The sequence below is a fragment of the Urocampus carinirostris genome, chromosome 9 (assembly GCF_059441175.1).
Source record: "Urocampus carinirostris isolate Australia breed hairy pipefish chromosome 9, RoL_Ucar_1.0, whole genome shotgun sequence".
Lineage (NCBI taxonomy): Eukaryota > Metazoa > Chordata > Actinopteri > Syngnathiformes > Syngnathidae > Urocampus > Urocampus carinirostris.
In genome coordinates, this window is record NC_142357.1 from 40,002,633 (window position 1) to 40,021,038 (window position 18,406).

Below are 18,406 nucleotides of genomic sequence, written 5' to 3' on the forward strand. Positions count from 1 at the left end.
TAATGATCTCCTCAGTCTGTCCGTGGAACAAGACTGTGACATGCATTCTATGCATTACTTTAGTCACAAAACGACCCAAGGGACCCCCCCAAAACCTTTTCTTTTCTCTTTTTTCTTCTAACTTTTCATTTCTTTGTTTTTGTCATCTTTTATTTCTTGTTTTCCCAGCTTCTGACTTCCCTTTATTATGCTTTTTTCTTATCGTCTGCTTTATTTTCTTTTGTTTTCCCTTTTCTTCTTTTTTTTCTAACCTTCAACTTCTTTTCTCCTTGCTTTATTATCTTTGCTACTTTTTGTTTCGTTTTTCCTCTTTTATTCTCTCTTTTATCTTCTGTTTTTCTTTTGTGCATATTGCTCCCCTAGAATGGGTAATACGTGGTTTAAAGCAAGAAAAGACATCTGAAGAGCTGGAAAAGCCACGTGTCTTGAGTCAGCCGAGCCGAAAGTGCCGCTTCTCTAGAAATAAACGGAATTCCCATCACGACGACCGAGGCCGGGAGAGACCCATACACTGTGTGTGCTGTAGGGGGCAGCAGAGTCCAGGCTAGTGTTGGCTGACATACGCAATAAATGGTAAATGGTCTGCATTTCTCTAGCGCTTTTCAAGTCAATGAAGACTTCCCAAAGCGCTTTACAATGCGCTTCACACCCACCCATTCACACACACAAAAGAAATTCAACCGAGAAATATATTTTAAAAGGAAATTCTGGATATATGAAGTTATTATGGAGAAAATATTTTACCTACGTATGAAAAAAAACACATTTTCATATTTGATTCCTTTATTCTTATTTTTGCACAATGTTGCTGCCAATGATATAGTGGCTCTGTTTATTTTTAGAATCAGTGTTCTAGTCGCAGAAGGAAAGGAAGCAGGGGGTGTTTTCATGCTCGTTCTCAAGGTTCTTCTGTTAGCCTAGCTAGAAAATAGCCAAAGTAAGAAAAGGACTGGTTGAAATCCAGGCCAAAAAGCCAGCGCCCCCCAGTGGTGACAAAAGAAGAGTTTATTAGAGCCCATCTAAGATAGACACGTACTTTCACGTGCAACAAAAGGAACTTGACACAAGCCGCAATGACGAATCCAGCCAGGAGATGGCGTCAGCGAGTAGAATATTTTCAATCTCGGTGCCGGTTTCTACTCGATTGGGTTATGTGAGCGAGAGAAGCGCTTCGGGCGGATTCCGAGGGCAAAGTTCAAGGTCAAACTCCTCCTCCGGGTCGTTCCTCCTTCGGCGCTGAAAAAAAATACGACCGGCGGTTGCGGACGGCTTTTATTTTGAAGGGTACGCGCTGGCGGTCTTACCCTCCTCCGCCTGCGGGTGGTCCGCGACCTGCGCGATGACCTCGACCTTGACCTGGTCAAGGTCGTCCACCAGGCGGATCTCTCCCTGGGCCTTGGCTTGGCCTTTAGCGTTCGCCGCGTGACACTGGTAGGTGCCGGACTCCTCCTCCGAAAGTGGCGAGATCTGAGAATTGGACGGCGGTAAATAGCATAGAAAATAGAATAGAATGAAATAGAAGACGAAAGAAGAAAATGGAAACATTGTATGCGACGAAATTAGAAGAGATTAGACATGGCACTCCGGGCTAAAACATGTGATACATGGCAGAATCCATAAATTCGGTGTTTCTAGACGGACCCGAGTTTGAATCCTTAGGTAACGAAAAAGAAAGGGATCCCAAAAGGGTGTTTCCGCTTACGGGTTAGGTTTTAGACTTAGGGGTGAGTGCTAGGTTAGGGCTCGTTGTCAGGGTTCAGTGGTTAAGCGTTCTCGGTTAGGGCTTAGGGTTAGGGCCTAATGGTTACGATGAGTGGTTACGGTTAGGTTTTAGGGTTGTGGTTTAGTGGTTCATTGTTAGGGCTCGTTGTCAGGGTTCAATGGTTAGGGGTTCTTGGTTAGTGCTTAGGGTAAGTGGTTAGGGTCAGGGGCTAGTGTTATAATTCATGGTAATTAATTCGGTGTTGTTGTTGGTGGTTAAGGTTAGAGCATAGGGGCTAACAGTGGTGGTCAGGGGCTAATGGTGGTTAGTGACTAGGGATAGAGCTTAGGGGTAGTGGTAAGGGCTTGCGGCTAGTGGTTAGAGTCAGGGGCTAGTGGTTATGATTAGTGGTAATTGGTTTGGCGGTGGTGGTCAGCAGTTTGGGGCTTGTGGTTCAGGTTGCTAGTTAGTGGTTAGGGTCAAAGCTTAGGGGATAGTGGTTAGGGCTTGTGGTTAGTCAGGGGCTAGCGCTTATGATTAGTGGTATTTGTTTTGGGGATGGTGTTGGTGATTAGGGTTAGAGCATAGGGGCGAACAGTGGTGGTCAGGGGCGAGTGGTTCAGGTTGGTGGTTAGTGACTAGGGATAGAGCTCAGGGGATTGTGGTAAGGGCTTGCATTTAGTGGTTAGAGTCAGGGGGTAGTGGTTATGATTACTGGTGAATGGTTTCAGTGGTTAGGGTTAGAGCTTAGGGGCTAACAGTTGTGGTTAGCGGGTAGTGGTTGGTGGTTGATGTTTAGTGGTTAGGGGTTGGTAAAAAAAAAAAAAAGGTTTATTTCAAAGGCCTTCGTCCCTCGCCGCCACGTACCAGAAGCCATCCGGTGACTTGATGCTTCTCGGGTCCGCCCCTGGTCTGGACGGCCACGTTGTCCCTGTCCCCGGGGAGGAGGGAGGTCTTCTTCCCGCTGCCGATCACCTGCGGGGACGGGCGGACCGCGGTCGGGCGTGGCAGTCGAGGGCGCGGTTTCCGTGGGCGTGTCTTACCTTCCTCCAGGTGAGCACAGGCGTGGGCACGCCCAAGACTTCGCAGCTGAGGAAAACCTGAGCGCCGCTCACGTTGAAAACTCGTCCGGGAGGCGAAACCACGACGGGAGCTGCCCGAACACAAAATGGAATTTTGTGGAAATTTGTCGGCTATTGCCCGGAAACTCCCCGTTTTGCCCGGAGCCCCGCCCCCTTCCCCTTTCCACTTAACGGCAAATCTTTCTTTGATCCGATAATCCGGGTGTGTCGAACGTGATCGGGCCCGCCGAGGGTTTTAATCTGCCCCTCAAGACAACAGATGTTGTGGTTGCTATGGAAACCATTGTTTTTGACAAAAGTCGAAGATTTTTTTTTTGCGTTCGTTTTCAGTTGCATGACAATACAGTGGTCAATGAATACACTGTCCCTTTAATGCGGGTGGAAGAGGTCTGTCGGCATCACCCCAAGCGCAGCGGCATCAAGCTTTCGTGCTCGTCGCTCGCCATTTCTAAGGCATACCTAAATTTTGAAACTCACAAATGCCGAGGTCGCTTTTCTTGTCAGGGCGGGCCACGCTCCGGCCCGGGCGCCGCAACGTGCCAACCCGAGGCCAGACCTGTAGACCCGCAGCCTCACGATTAGCTTTTCTCCTGACGCCGCCTCGGTCTCTTCCCAAATCCCATAACAATCCACGGAGTACCCACTGGCGGTCAGCATTTCTTTGCGCTCTTTTGACTTTTCCTACCAGTCCTTCGCACGACGCACGATACGTCGAGATCAACAATAATAGAGACGATTCTATCGAAACCCTGCAGAGCGCCATATAGCAAGGGGGTTACCGATCTGTTTCTTTTCTTGAAATCCAAAGAAATGATACCATTTGTCGCGGTCTCCATGGCGCCCAATTGGTCCCTGCCGTGTGGCGCCAGCTTCTGTCACGGTTGCCAGGGCACCCAATTGGCCCTGCCCATGGACACCCGGTGAAACACGTTGACAGATTGCGCCCTGACTACTTAAACGCTGTCTTGTGAGTCGCCTTTTGTCGGAGTGTCTGCCAAACTCCTGCTAAACTCAGTTGTGATACGTCATGCCCTGTGAATCCCCGTTTTTCCTGTGTTTTTCACTCTTGTTTTGCCAAGCTCTGTGAATCTCAGTTTTTGCCTGCATTCTGCTCCTGTTTCGGTCTCGCCCCGATCTGTTTGATTTTGACCACTTCCTGGTTCCGAGCAATCTCCTTCCACGACCGACGATCCCCGGATCGAGTGTGCGCTCATTCCTCTTCTCCCCAATAAACGGTGAGTAACGTTACGCGATTGGGTTCTGCTTCCTCTTCTGGTTTGTGACAATTTAATATTTAATGAATGCGAGTGGGTTCTTTACTCTCCCACAAGGAGGAGGTGGCCCGCGTATATCAAAGAGACTCACCGGAGGCGCATCGGCCCTTGCCAATCATGGCGAGTGGCGGGCGTCCCGGCTCTTGCGCCCGCCGTCGGGCGTCTTTCAGGGCGCAAACGTTGGCGTAAGTGAGGCCGTCGCTCCCGCAGACTTCCTCCGGATTCTTACACCGGCAAACGCCGAGCTGGCTTTTCTCATCGGGGCGGGCGCACTCCAGCCCGGCGCCGCAGCCCGCCGACCCCCGGCTACCGCCCGGCCGGCAGGCCCGGCCCTCCGCCGGCAGGCAGGAGGTGCAGCAACCGCAAGCGTCCGGAACGGAACCGGCGACGCAACCGCCGGGGGGCGGGGGCGGGCAGCGGTCTGGTCGGCAGGCCCCGCATTCCGCCGCCGCCCCTGCCCAGGCCAGCGCCGCCAAACAAGAGCAAAGCAAGAAAAAGGCCATCCTCGCCTGGAAAATTGTGGCCGGGGGCCCACGGGGCTCGGAAAGAAACCGGGGGATGGCTCCGCCCATCGAGGCGTTCCAGTCCGCGAATAAGGTGCTCTATTCGCTCGACAACAACCGAATAAGATCTTGTTTTGACTGGTCTGGGCTTGATATGAATCCAAAAGAGATTGAGAGGAATGTCAAAGTCGTCCGGACATGTACAGTGCAAGTCGAGCTGCTCCATTAACCCTTTAATGTTGCTGTCAAATCCGCTTCAAATCCTGATCCGAGACAATTCAAATCAAGTCGTTTATTTGTTTGGCCCCTAATCACAAAGAGTCTCAAAGGGCTGCACAGAGCACATACTATTGCGAACCACAGACTATTAGGACAACATCCCCTCATCTAAAACCTACATGAGGTCACAGATATTTTCATCATAAAATATAGGTTATTCATATGTTATGGTATAGAAGTGTGTTTTAAGCTTAGATGGAAACATTTCCACTGAGGTTGCAGATCCGATCTCAGGGGGAGGAGCGTTCCACAGCACCAAGGCCCCCAATGAAAAACACTGTCGGATTTCTTCTTGGCTCTCGGGATCACTAGTAGATCTAATTGAATGCTGTTCTTAAACCTTCTAGACGCTTTTAGTCTCTTTTAGTATTTTGTCCCCACGGCGAGTGCTACTGACATCGAGTCATCTGAGTTTCGAACACACAAAAAATCCCATCACATGCTTGCTAAACAGGAATAGCTCGAAGCCTTACCTGGTCCTCATGTTAGGTCTATGCGTTTCCAAAAGTGGCCATTTTGAAAGAACCACTTGACAGCCCTAAAACCTTTACAACTGCGTATTTGACTTATCCCAATTTTTTTTAGACATTTTGAAAGAGTCGTAATGGTTTGACTTCTCTTTGCAGAAGTCAATCTATGATTGTGCAGGATTGTGGGTAAAAAGAAATCACAAGTTGCAATACTCGGGTTTATTTTGGGGTCTGATTTGAAAACACGGTGTGTATCTGCGTAGTGTCGTTTTCCCATTTCATTGGCTAACCAATGTGTCTATAATCATTTGTTTTAGTGACGACTGGCTAAATCTAATCCAGGCAATGTCCGTATAATCACGACAAGCCCTCGTTGTATCGTTTCTCGTGCATTCAACCATGAGACGTGGCGTGTTGACGCGGACAGGATGTTTTCTTTCGTGTCACTCGCTTCTCCACCATAACATACAACTCCAAACATGAGAATACACACCGTGCACGCTCCGTAACCAAGTGGCATCATGGGTAATGTAGGTCTTATTTTACGTGTTCATAACATTGCACTTAGAGACTAATGCGGGCCGTGGACCGTGAAAAATGTCCCGCTCATCGCCGAGAGTTGTGTCAATCAAAATATCTGAGGATAACGGCCATATTGGAATTTTTATTTAAAAAGGGGAGTTATGGTGCGAAACGAACAGATTACAACAAGGATGATCTCACGAGGCAGAAATGCCTTTAGGCGCATTTAAAAAAAAATCTGTGGGCATTATGGTGTTTCGAGTCAATATTTCACACAGTAGCATTTACTGGACTTTCATGAATGTAATCAGAACGTGTATGCGAAGAATTGTTTCATCAAGTGACTATCAGGGCCCGTTATCGGTCAGTTAAGCAGGATTTACAGTTTTGGGGTATCTGGTTTCGGACCGATGGTGATGTTTCTCTGATGATTACATTTAGAAATCATATCTTGAACGATGTGACCGATTTTAGGGACTGGTCACATCGTAGAGAGACGTCTTTGCTTCTCAACGGTGAAGGGGTTAAAAGCAAACATCTTGCTCGTCACGGCAGCAAAATTCAGACGGAGTACCCGGAGAGCTTGAAAAACGGGTCACCGAAACCTCAAATGCTGAGAAAATAAGTACAACGTCGATGTATGCTAACAGAACCTGGTTTATTTTTTGTCTTAGATGAGGCCTCTCTAATATACGATATTCGACTTGAGCTGATCCACTAGGAATTGTCCTTGCTTTTGGCATATTTCCATCTAAAAGCGGTCTTGCACACATGATCCACTTTTCTTTGTAAGATTTTGAAGAAAAACAACCCACGGGATTATTTTTGACCCCACTTCTGCATCCCAGGGTTAAACATGGAGAGATGTGCTCTACGGTTTGCACACGTTTGAGTTTGAGCTGCTGCAAAAAATGGAATCGAAAGCAGGAAATCGTCGTCTCATTCGCCGTTTACTTACGGCAGAAAGCATCAAACGGGAAAGGACTCCTTCATTTCCTGTCCCGGTTGGGGTCCGCCAGTCCAAAAGCCAAACCACAACAAGAAAACCACTTGTCCGCACGTCTTCAGTGGAGACCACTTTCCGTTTACTTGCAGTACTTCCTGAGAGCGGCATCCCAAAGGTCCTTGTAGGGCCTTTTGGACGGCTGCGGGGACAATTTCAGGAACTTGTGGACGACGTGGGCTCGAAGCAGAAGGTTGTGGGACAGGCCCGCCAGGCTGGAGCACCACCAGTAGAACGCCATGGCCTGAAATAAGAGAGGAGAGGGGTCAGCGACATCCGCTTCTAGAGCTTGCGGGATCTCCCGGAGGTACTGACCGACGGGACGCTGGCGGCGATGGGGATCATCAGCAGGGACACGCCTCGCATCATGTTGGTCGCCACTTTCTGGAAAGGAGACACGTTGGGACGCTGCAGCGAAAAGATCTGAAGAAAAAGGAAGATCATGGAAAAGACACTCGATATAAGGAGCGTGAAAGGATTATGAACTTGCTAGGAGAACGGAAGACGGGACTATACCAAAGAAAATTCCAACCTCTTCCAAAAAGAGAAGTACAAATGATAAAGACGCCGTACCTCCACGATGAGGAGATTGGTCAAACCGACGGCCAGCGGGAGAAGCCAGGTGGAGTCGGGCGAGGTCAGGTCGGGGAACCACAGGGCGCCCCCCGTGGACAAGGAGTTCTCCCAGGCTGCCGAGCAAAAAAGTGCAAGCTGGTCTTTGCCCCGGTCTCATGGGGAAGCCTTCTGACCTTGAAGCTGACCTGAAGGTCGGGCGCTGAGGTTCCTGAGGGCCAGCGAAAGGCTGATCCAAAGCGGCATCTGGACCCAGATCAGCAGCGAGGCTTTAAAGGGGTGACAGTTGTCCCTCACGTACAACTCCGACACCAAACGCCGAAAATTCTTCTTGAACTGGAAGCTGGAGAGGAGCGCCATCGTCAGACAAATGCCATCCGACCGCTTCACGGACGAAAACGGCCGACGGACCTTTTCCGTCCGCCCTCTGAACGCAAAACGTCACTTTGACGTCTGAAAACATTTCAGACGCCCCTCTAGAGGAGAAATGAGTCAGGTCCTGTTGATGGCTTTGGCCCTCCATCACAAAAAGTCGCTACAAACACTACCATTACGGCATCCCCTGATCTTCAAGCCGTGTTTATGAGAGTAGAGTTTGAAACGAGGATGTTACACGTGAGAGCAAAAATGAGAGTATCGGACTGTGTGCGCAGGGGGAGTATAAGACACACAATGGGGAAATTTCCTTTTGTGACAGCCGTAAGACAGCGAGTAATTCATTACAACTAAGAATATGAACGGTAAAAATAAGTATTTAAAGTATATTTCAAAAAAATGAATATTTTTAATGGCAGAAGTGCAAAATAGTTAGTTATCAAAGCGGTTATTTCACACTTTTTGTGATTTATCGTTTTAGGTGTCTGCTTCTATCTTCTGTGTTTTTGGTCCCGTTTGACAACGACACTTTGGATGACTTTCTATACTATGGTTCTGGCTTTTAACGCACAAGAATGCTTTTATTCGAGGAATCAATTCCTTTGCCCTGAAGAATTCTCGTGCCGGCGTGATGAGGGGCCCCTATCGTGGATGCAGAACCGGAGTAAAGGCTAAGCGGCGAGCGGCGTTATAAGTCTTCGCTGCCGTCCGTAATCATGCTAAATGTCAACTCTCTACCAAATAAGACCGAGGAACTGACTGTGCTGGTGAAAAACATCACCAGCGTACAGGGAGTGCAGTTTGCTGTGGAAACGTGGCTCACGTCTAGCATCCCGGACGCTAACGTGGAGCTGCCCGGCTTCGGCGCCTTTACGACAGACAGAGACACCAAAGGCTGCGGGAAGCGGAGAGGAGGCGGACTTGCTATCTACGTGAACACATAGTCAAGTCAAGTCATTTTTATTTGTGACGCCCTTAATCACAATTAGTCTCTAAGGGCTTCACAAGTTATTACATATAAGAAGTTTAGGTTAGTATTTGTTTGGATCTAGGATAGTAGTGGTGTAACCCTGGGCACAAAGATTTCCATCTGCCGCAGGGACGTCCAACTTTTGGCCTAGCGTGTGACATCACCCACTCTGCTGTTGCTAAACTACAACACAGCACCCCGAGGCCATCCTGTTCATCTGTTATCAAACAACAAAGGAGACTGCTGGAAGTGTGAAATTCCCTACGGGGATGAATAAAGTATCTATCTATCTATCTAAAGTGGCCTTGTGCGTGAGAGCATAGTAGTGTGTGTACGAAAGTATAGCAGTATGTGCAAGAGAATATAATGGTGTGTATAATAGAATGCGTAAAAGATTATAGTCGAGTGTATGAGAGAGTATAGTGGTGTTTGTGCACGGGTTTGACTACGTCTGTGTGAGACTAGAGAAATGCAATCGGGCACTATTCTCCACAGTATGGCTGCCCTGGCACTGTTCACGCGATGCATTTGTGTTTCTTCAGCACAGTCATTAATACGTGCTCATTGGATTTCGTGGTCTTCGCCGCCTCGAACGTTAACATCATCCGAAAAAAATGACATAAACGACTCGGAGTAGAGCTGAAAATGGCGCGGGGCGTGCCAAATTTCCCCCGGTCCTTACCGACTCTGTTTTTCAGTCCATCCTCGCTGGGCGGCCGCGACGGACACTTCGGCGCTAAGTCGCTTCGCTAGCGTCGCCATCTCGCTCTGTAGCGCCTCCACCTGCAGGTCGCCGCGGCGACGGACATAGGAAACAGGAAAAGGATGAGACAGAGCGGTCGCCGCGGTTACAAGAAAAGGCAAAGGCCGGTCCTGGGAGGTGACGACCCGTCTCGGCTTCCTGAAATCCAATGATTTTTCTTCTGTCTCCAACCTTTTTCAAGCCTTAAGCTAACATTTCTCACTAATTAACTTGGCTAGATGGCATGCTAAATCGTTCCAATTTTAGTATATGCTGAAGCTAAATCGCTCAAAAGGTAGCTCGATAGTTAGCTAGAAAGGCGAACGGGTAAAAAATGGAGAGGGAGCTAATTGGCTAGCCAAAGAAGGAACTCAATAGCCGATTAGAACGTTAAAAAGAGCTAAATAGCTAACAAAAAATGTAACTGGATAAATGGCAAAAAAGGTCAAATATTATCGAGATAGCGTTCGAAGAAATGTAAAAAGCAAGCTATCAAGCTCGCTTTGTACGGGTTTTGCATGCTATCTGACTTCAATTTTTTGCCAGTTATCAAGCGAAATGTTGGCTTCCTTTCGAGCTAGCTCGCTAGCCTTGTTTTTAGCTTTCTATCTTGCTTTCTTGTTAGCTGGCTAAAAGAGTAAAAAGCCATCTAGCTCCGCTTCTAGTTTTTGACCCGTTGACTCATCTTGCTAACTGTCAAGTAAAGCTATGTTTGAAGCGATGTTGCTATCTTAGAAACACATATAAAATTGGGTTCCCTTTGCGCTAACGAGTAACGAAAAGTAGCTCTTGAAAAGGCTCGGCGTTTGTCTTCTTCATCGTGTCTTTCAGCGTTCGGTTTCAGTTGTGCGACAATATACAGTGACATCCGGTGGTCAAATATGACACGCTGTCCCTTTAAATGTCAGGATGGGCGTCACCTTGGCGAGGATCCGCATCTGGTAGGCGGCGAGCGGCAAGGTGACCAAGGTCCTGACGCCGAGGGCGCTGAGTCCGATGCCGATCCACCAGGGGAAGGCGCCGCTCTGTTGGACTTGCACCAGGAAGTCCTCGGCCAAGCGTACCGGGGCGCAATGCGACAGCTGCTCCGACCAGCCCCCGCCTGAGGGGGCGCCGCCCGAGGAAAGCGAACGTAGTGCGGGCCGGACCAAGAAGGCCCGGCTGCGCCACGCGCGCATGGGGAGACGCGGGAGGCGCCCAGCCCCCACGGCCAACATGGCGGCGGCCTGCTGAGATAAAACCTCATTAACATCTCGGGCCGCAACCACTAATCGATTAACACGAATGATTAAAAGCGTTGGCGACACGAGATCACCGTTTGGTCGTATCGCGTGACTTATGAGCCACTAAGGGCATGAATCAATGCAAATGAGAGTTGTAGTACCTAAAATTATGAGCAATATAATAACGTATTATTATTATTATGATTATTATGATTGAATCCATCCGTTTTCCGCACCGCTTATCCTCAGTAGGGTCTCCCGGGTTCTGGAGCCCATCCTAGCTATCTTCGGTGGCTGTAGCTCAGGAGGTAGAGCGATCGTTTTAGGATTAAGGGATCCCAGTTCGAATCCCGGCTTGTCCGTGTTACATGCCGAAGTGTCCTTGGGTAAGACACTGAACCCCCAATACCCCCAATAAGCAGGTTAGCGCCTTACATGGCTGCACAGATCACGGCCGCTATTGGGAAATGTGAAGCACAATGTAAAGCGCTTTGGGAAGTCATTGACTTGAAAAGCGCTATAGAAATGCAGATCATTTCATTTCATTTCATTTCATAGACAGGCAGACACACTCGACTTGCCAGCCAGTCACAGGGCACATAGTGACAGGCATATAAGAAATATACATTAATATTGTTGTAACAATTACTATTATGAAAGATCTACTAGTTAGCACCAGTAAGAGGTAAGTATTAGTTTCAGGAGCGAGCAGCAGCAAGTCAACTGCAGGAGAGAGAGTGGGAAAGGTGAGATGGCACAACATTCATTTGGACAGGTAACTTAAAATTAGTTTTATCTGGTTATATCAGTATCAGAAATATTTTATTAACACTCCACTTATTGAAACATGAATATTTTGTTTGTTTGTTTGTAAATGATTCAAATTGAATCTTTTCTTCCGGCGCCGTCACGAATGGCAGCCACTCCAGCAGCTCCCGTGTTATTTTCGATTGTTCTCGATTGTTCTCAGCTCAGGGATGCTGCTGGAAATGTGAATTTCCCTTCGGGGATGAACAAAGTATCTATCTATCTATCTAGTAGCAAAGTTACAGCCTATAGTAGGCATTCCTAACAACTATCCTACTGACACTTACTAGCTCATTTGGCATTCACATAAATCTAATTCCTATGACTACAAATGTAAATATTTCGAATGAGGTATTTGGTCCAGTCAATCATTTTAATGTCATGTCGCCGCATAAGGCTTCTACGGTACTTTTGAAAAGGCCTGTTTCCTCTAGGAATAGCAAATAGAATTGGTTTTCCTTAACATTGCTATTTGAGCTCCCGCGCACACAAAAGCTGGGCATGTTGTTTTTGCAAATTGTGACTCTAGAATCATAACGCGACATACAAATTTGCTCTCGCTCTATTCAAACCCGTACTGCTGCTCCCACTGTTTTGGGTCAAGGATGCGCGCGCAACCTGCGACGATACCGTGATAACATCGGCTAGAAAGCTCTACAGTTTGACGTTTTTTTCTTCCTCCACCTTTTCGTAAAAGTCTTGCGTTTTCTAATTACCTTTCTGTTGTCAGTTTTGTTATCCCTTTTCTCCTTTTTCTTCGCTTGCCTTCAGCGAGTCAAGACGTTCACAGGGAGAACAAAACTAGTCGCTGTTGTGATGACGTCACTCCGAGGGGCGCTTAAATATGACGTTGAGCTTGCCTTTTTAAAGCTTTTTCCATAGCATCAACAAAGACACGAAGACAAATTAAAACATGCCATGGGGAGAAAGGGATGTTCGTGTCTTTGTGTTTTTTTTTCTATCTTTGTATCCTGGTGTCTCGTACAGTTTGAGTGTTTTCGCAACATTGTAAGAGAAGTTAGAAAATAAAGAGAGGAATTAAAATGTTGGGGAAAAAATAAATTTTGCATTTGCACGAAACATTCAAACAAAATACAAAGTTAACAATTTTCTAGGGAACAGAAAAGCAGCAATAACGCAGAGGGGGGGGGGGGTGTCACACAAAGAAAGTTAAAAGAAGTCATAACAATGATGACATGTTTAATGCGACACAAGGGGGACACTCTTATGGATATCACTTGCACATTTAGAATGTTTATCATAATTAAAGATTTAACCCACACAAAAACAAACTCTACAACATTCTGAAAAGTGGCCTTAGATCTTGGTATTCTTTGGGTGGCTATACTATATCCATATGTTATATATTTTTTTCCTATTGATAAAATGAGTTTTATTGCTCTTTCATCGGTCTTGTGTTGTGTGAAAATCCAATTGTAATATGTTCTCTGGATAAGGTGGGAGGAAAAATTACACTTGTGATCAAGAGTTGAATATCATGCCAGATCTTATAAACAATTGAACCGAAAAAAGGGTGAGTGGTTTCTATAACAATGTTGCGAAACGAGCAGAAGTTATCTTCAATTTTAAAAAGTTATTTTAATAATGACTTCGATACACAAATATTATTCACGTTTTAATGCGTGCTTCTTTAACTTTGGGGGCTATATGTAATTTTAAATACATAGTCGTCAATCTATTTCTCCCGGTGTCATCAAAATGTTTTATGACTTTGTTTTGTTTCTCCAAATGTCCACCGGAGACCATATCAAGTCGCAGTTTGATGACGTCACATCCCGAGGCGGATTACCTCTTGTTTGCTTCTGTAACCGTAATGCCATTGTTATAAATGTATTCAATGTTAGCTTTTAAAACACCGCCATGGTTTAAATTTTAGCAACTTTTTAAAAATTCCAATTGCTGGAACATAAAATTTGAGGCTTGGACAAAATACGTTGTGAACTGTCGCCTATCGCGGAATGAGGCGACTTTATTGTGAAAGATAAAGCGGAAGTGTAAAACAAAGCGGCCAAGATGGCGGAGTTTAGCCAGGTCGGCCTGGCAGCGGCTCTTGTCTTTTTCACGGCTCTAACGCTCCGAGACGTCTACTTGGGTCACCCGAGCCCCCAGGGCGACTCCAACCTTCCGCAGGAGCGAAAAGTGGGCAGGACGGCCTTGTACAGCGGACCCGTCCTCAAATTCCAGTACTGGTGAGCTCGTTAGCAATGGCGGCTTCGTTTAGCACATATGCTAACCAAATGAAACGTTCGCACTGGTAAGGCTTAGATAACAAAGAACCGGATTTGCAATGACTGTTCCTGTGGCTTGTAAAGTATAAACATAGACATATTCCATGTTAGTTTTACTTCCAAGTGGCGACTCTTATCAAATACATGACAGCAGGGGTATCCAACTCATTTGAGTTTGGCGGACACATGATAAGGAAAAAAAAAAAACCTCCCAGGGCCTGACGATTTGATCGAAGAGAAAGAAAGTAGGGAAGAAGAGCAATCGCGAGAAAACGAAGGGGTGTAAAGAAAGAGCAACACAGAGAAAGGGACATTAAAGGGTAATAAAAGCCAGGATGGAGCAAGACAGAAGGACCGAGAGAGAGAGACACAATGAGGAAAAAGAGGGCAAGAAATAGTGAGGGTAAGAAAATAAGGGGGGGAATAAAAAAAATTATAGGGGGGAAAGTGTGACTGAAAAGTGAGGGAAGGAGAGAAGAGCAACAGAGAGAAGGGTGGAAAGAGAAAGAAGAGACGAGAATCAGAGAAACAGAAAAATAAAGTAGGAAAAAAGAGACGGATTGAAAGAAAACAAAGAGAAAGAAAGGGAGAGAGACAGAAATAACGAAATAGGATGAGAACATGAAAGAGAAAATAGTAAATGATAGAAATAGGAGAAAGAAAGAAATAGAGTAAGACAGAAAAAGATGAGGGAAAAAAATAGAGATGCAGTTTGCGGCGACTGAGATGCGATGCTTTGTTTTTGTGCGTTTAGCATCTCTTGAGGCTACAGCCGGGTGTTCCAGGAGTACTCCAGGGCCATCGGGCAACTCTACCCCGACATGCGCATCCAGGGACAAAACTACCCTCCTTCCACCCTCAACAAGTATGTATAAGGTGTACCGACCCTGTGACACGTCCAAGATCAAGAGACTTCATCGTACACAAACACTTAAAGTTACCGCAAGTTTAGAGAACACACTAAAATATACTGCACAATATTTTGTTTTACTGTAGTAGTTTGCCGATGCTGGCGGTCTCTAGTGGTAGCCCCAACATTCAGGAGATCTTCCACATCCTCCACAAGCACCTCAACATGCAGCAGACTGATCTGGATTTTCCTACGTATAGATGCCCAAAATAAGCTGTACGGCTGAAATCCGCTGTTTAGAGGCGCTCTTCTAAAGAGGTTCTGCGATGAGCGCCACCTCCAGTTTGCTGAGGGTATTGTGTTTTGTGCAGGTTTTTGGGCAACGCCATCTCCTACCTGAAGGTGGCGCTGGTTTTGTTGATCCTCAGCGGGCACAACGTCTTTGCCACGCTCGGAACCGACACGCCCAGATTTTGGACCTGGAGCCAAGGCAACAAAGTAAGGGGGGAGTGGCCACGGTGCTCGCGCCTGGGTGGCTTTTTGCTTAAGCGTCAGCTTATTTATTTTTTTTTAATTTTTTAGATTTTCTCGTGTCTGATGGCTTACTTCCTGTGCAACATGATGGAGACGCACTTCCTCTCCACGGGCGCCTTCGAGGTCACGCTTAACGGTACGTCACACATCAAAGTGACAGGATATACTATTTGGCGCCTCCTATTGCCAAAATAGAACTTTATTAGAAAACAACAATATTGATTAATAGGATAAGTATAAAAATAATGTAAATCGTATATTCTTGTATTTTTTTTTTTTTTTTAATACTTTTAGAGATTTTTATTTTTTTTGGACATTAGATGAGGCTCACTTAGAATTAGGTGACGTTATTGCCGGCCATCTTCATGCTATGGCTACCCAAAAATCCCACAAAGCTTGTAAAAGGCTGGGCAAAAAAGAAGAGGGAAAAAGTTTTTGTTAAATCCATGTTTTCTTTTTTTTCCCTTTTTTTATATTTTTCTTTATTTTTTCTCCTTTTTCAGCTTTCCTTTCCCCTGTGTTTTCTTTTAAATTTTGTTCTTTTCTTTTTTACCTGTTCTTTTTTCATTCTGTTAGCGTTTTTTCTTTTTTCGTCTTTTTTACTTTTCCTTCATTCCAGTTTCTCTTTTCCTTATTGTCGATTTTCTCCCTTTTTCCTTCTCTCCTTGCCTTCCCCCCTTTTTCCCTTTTCATTTTTCCTTGTTTTCTTTTAATATTTTCCTTTTCTTTTTTTACTTTTTCTCTTGCATCTTTTACCCTTTTCATTTTCATATTTTGTGTTTTCCTTTCCTATTCCCTTTCTCCAATTTATTTTTCTTTCATTTTGCTTTTCCACCCTCTTATTCCGTGCCCCCCTTTTCATTTTTCGACTCATCAGTGTTTCCCTTTTTCCCCTTTTTGTTTGCAAGACTATGCAAGTAAGAAATACTGTTAAAACCTTGCAGTTTGGTCAGTTTGTGTATCGTTCCTTGTGCTTTTTCGCACGGGTGTTGGATTTCACCACCCAATACAGCGGTATTTGGTGATGAAGAGCTTTACACTGTCCCTTTAACTCGTGTTGCGATTCAGACGTACCCATCTGGTCCAAGCTGGAGTCGGGCTACGTCCCCAACATTCAGGAGATCTTCCACATCCTCCACAAGCACCTCAACATGCAGCAGACGGACGGCGCCGCCGCTTTCTCCTCGCTTTAGAAGCTCCGCCTGCTCTCCGTCGCCGTGTCGCGTGACCCTCGGCCGCCGGCGTCCATGACGGTCTGCTCCGAAAGCAAACGGTGCGGGACCGGACCCGAAGTATCCCGCCGGCGCCGTGTCGTCGCGTGGCCCGACGTCTTTCTGGATGAACGGTCTAGCTTTTCCATATTTTGAGGTCCCCGCCCGTGTCCCCCTTTCATTTCTTCCCTCGAACACCCCCGCAAGAAAAATTAACTGCAAAGTGGGGCTTATTGTCGCGTCCGAATAAAAGCAGTTCTGCGTTATCTCATTGTCTCCTTCTTTCAACAGAACGTAACGGAATAGAACACCTTTATTGTCATGACGCAGTGTCCTGAAGTTCAAAGCTCTCCCATATAGTAAACTTAGAAATGAAAGTCACGCAATGTAATACAATTGCAATATCTATCTATCTGCCTTGGTCATATGCCTCAAGAGGGGTGACCGACAGCAAGACAAACACATACAAAAAAAAATAAAAGTAATAAAATTAAATAAATAAATAAAGGGGGAAAATAGCAACAACAAAAAAACAAACATTTTTGGACCACGGCCAACCCAAACTAGTTAAGCACCCGAGCCGGTCACGCTTTCGTCCCTCCAGATGAAACGGGACACGAGAAAGCAGCCGTGTCACTTGGATCAGGGTGACACAACACACTTCTGTTCAACAGCAGGGCCCGACAGCTTTCGCTGGTTTACCCCTGCCGCATCATACGGGTGCTCTGCCCATCCCTTAATACGCGTTCAAACATCCCACTATCCTTTGACCAACACCTCTCCACTCATTCCTACCACCAACAAAATTCTCCTCTCACATTTAGTGACCCTATAACTAGGGTTTGCGGGACCTTTCGGTCTCCCGCTCCCCTCTCTTTGCCTCGCTGTCTCTTAGGACAGGACCATAAAATGTTGTCATGGTCAGTACGAGGATCGTACCCGCAACCTTGGCATTAATATCAATACGCTCTAATCAACTGAGCTAACTGACTCTCAAAGATTGAACCCCCTCAAAAAAGTGGCTTTGTGGATAAAAAAATTGCTACACATAGAATGACGTGTATTGCAATTTTTCCTTCCATGGTATTCCGTATATAATAGAAACTTTGGAAAAGGGTATCTGACTTATTTGCTGCACGTGTATGGCACACATTTTTATGTATTTGTGTTTATAAATTGACATACACTTTGATTTTTTGGGGGTTATTGTTCCAGTATTCTGTTGTTTTTCGGTTCGTCCAAAAGTTCGATATTCGAATAATGAGGAGGACATGGAAAATGTCTTGAAGAAATGCGATGGATGGCGCTTTGTGGCTTCTGCAACGCACCGTCGGTCCTTTTCCACTCGGAAGCGTCTTTGTTTGCTTTGACTCCTGGAAGATACGAAAAGCTCCCTTTGGCGAGGGCGCTTCGACGGGGAGCGGAGGACGCCAGAGCAAAAAAAGGGAACTCGAAAACTTGTGCAAAGTTGACGAATCGGAAAGCCACTTTTGTTTGTTCGGCACCGGACAGCGGTGAACCCATAGAAAACGTGTCTTGTGAGTAAACAGACCATATCTCCTATATGAGTTTTAAATGTAATACTCATATCAATGATTTAGTAAATGACAGTATTAAATATCAGCAGCCAGCGCTGCTTTTGGGATTGCCGTTTTGTCTTCAAATGACACTTTACAGAAGGTTATTGTAACACGGTGGTGGGAATTCCGGCTCTTATCAGGGAACTGCCTCTTGTGGCATGACTCTCCGAAAGGAGCCTGCTCTTTTGGCTCCCAAACGACTCTTCAGATTCATTTGTTTTTTTCTAATGACCAATAATTATCAAACATTATCCCCTAAATTGATTAGTTGCAAAAACGTTCCGTGCTACTATATTATAAAAGCATTCATTGTTTCAATCTACAGAGAACTTTGACCTCATTTAAACTTACTTCTTGTTTCTTCATTTTCCTCTTGCTGAGGTTTTTGAGTTTTTCCTTGCCCTCGTGGAGGTTTAAGATCAGGGGATGGTGTCATAGTCTGTAGTTTGCAATAGTC

The 18,406-nt window shown here is 45.9% G+C and overlaps 3 protein-coding genes across 4 annotated transcripts; 1 reads left to right on the forward strand and 2 right to left on the reverse strand.

The window, feature by feature from the left end:
* Positions 1 to 765: 765 nt before the first annotated feature.
* igfbp7 (insulin-like growth factor binding protein 7) lies at positions 766 to 4,672 on the reverse strand. Its single transcript, XM_088343824.1, has 5 exons — positions 4,150 to 4,672; positions 2,746 to 2,855; positions 2,570 to 2,677; positions 1,305 to 1,467; positions 766 to 1,236 (listed from the first exon to the last, which is right to left on the reverse strand). The coding sequence occupies exons 1-5, from the start codon at positions 4,628 to 4,630 to the stop codon at positions 1,202 to 1,204; spliced, it is 897 nt and encodes a 298-aa protein (XP_088199950.1). The 5' UTR covers positions 4,631 to 4,672; the 3' UTR covers positions 766 to 1,201.
* Positions 4,673 to 6,471: 1,799 nt separating this feature from the next.
* cox18 (cytochrome c oxidase assembly factor COX18) lies at positions 6,472 to 12,351 on the reverse strand. 2 transcript variants are annotated; one of them, XM_088343823.1, is made up of 7 exons: positions 12,242 to 12,351; positions 10,416 to 10,724; positions 9,436 to 9,536; positions 7,597 to 7,751; positions 7,409 to 7,524; positions 7,151 to 7,258; positions 6,472 to 7,079 (listed from the first exon to the last, which is right to left on the reverse strand). In XM_088343823.1, the coding sequence occupies exons 2-7, from the start codon at positions 10,710 to 10,712 to the stop codon at positions 6,918 to 6,920; spliced, it is 939 nt and encodes a 312-aa protein (XP_088199949.1). In that variant the 5' UTR covers positions 10,713 to 10,724; positions 12,242 to 12,351; the 3' UTR covers positions 6,472 to 6,917. The 2 variants fall into 2 exon arrangements, with proteins under 2 accessions (XP_088199949.1, XP_088199948.1); XM_088343822.1 differs by having other exon boundaries at positions 7,585 to 7,751.
* A 1,019-nt stretch (positions 12,352 to 13,370) lies between these two features.
* On the forward strand, positions 13,371 to 16,635 carry selenot2 (selenoprotein T, 2). The gene is made up of 5 exons (XM_088344261.1): positions 13,371 to 13,735; positions 14,529 to 14,639; positions 14,996 to 15,122; positions 15,207 to 15,294; positions 16,227 to 16,635. The coding sequence occupies exons 1-5, from the start codon at positions 13,560 to 13,562 to the stop codon at positions 16,349 to 16,351; spliced, it is 627 nt and encodes a 208-aa protein (XP_088200387.1). The 5' UTR covers positions 13,371 to 13,559; the 3' UTR covers positions 16,352 to 16,635.
* The last annotated feature ends 1,771 nt before the right edge of the window (positions 16,636 to 18,406 follow it).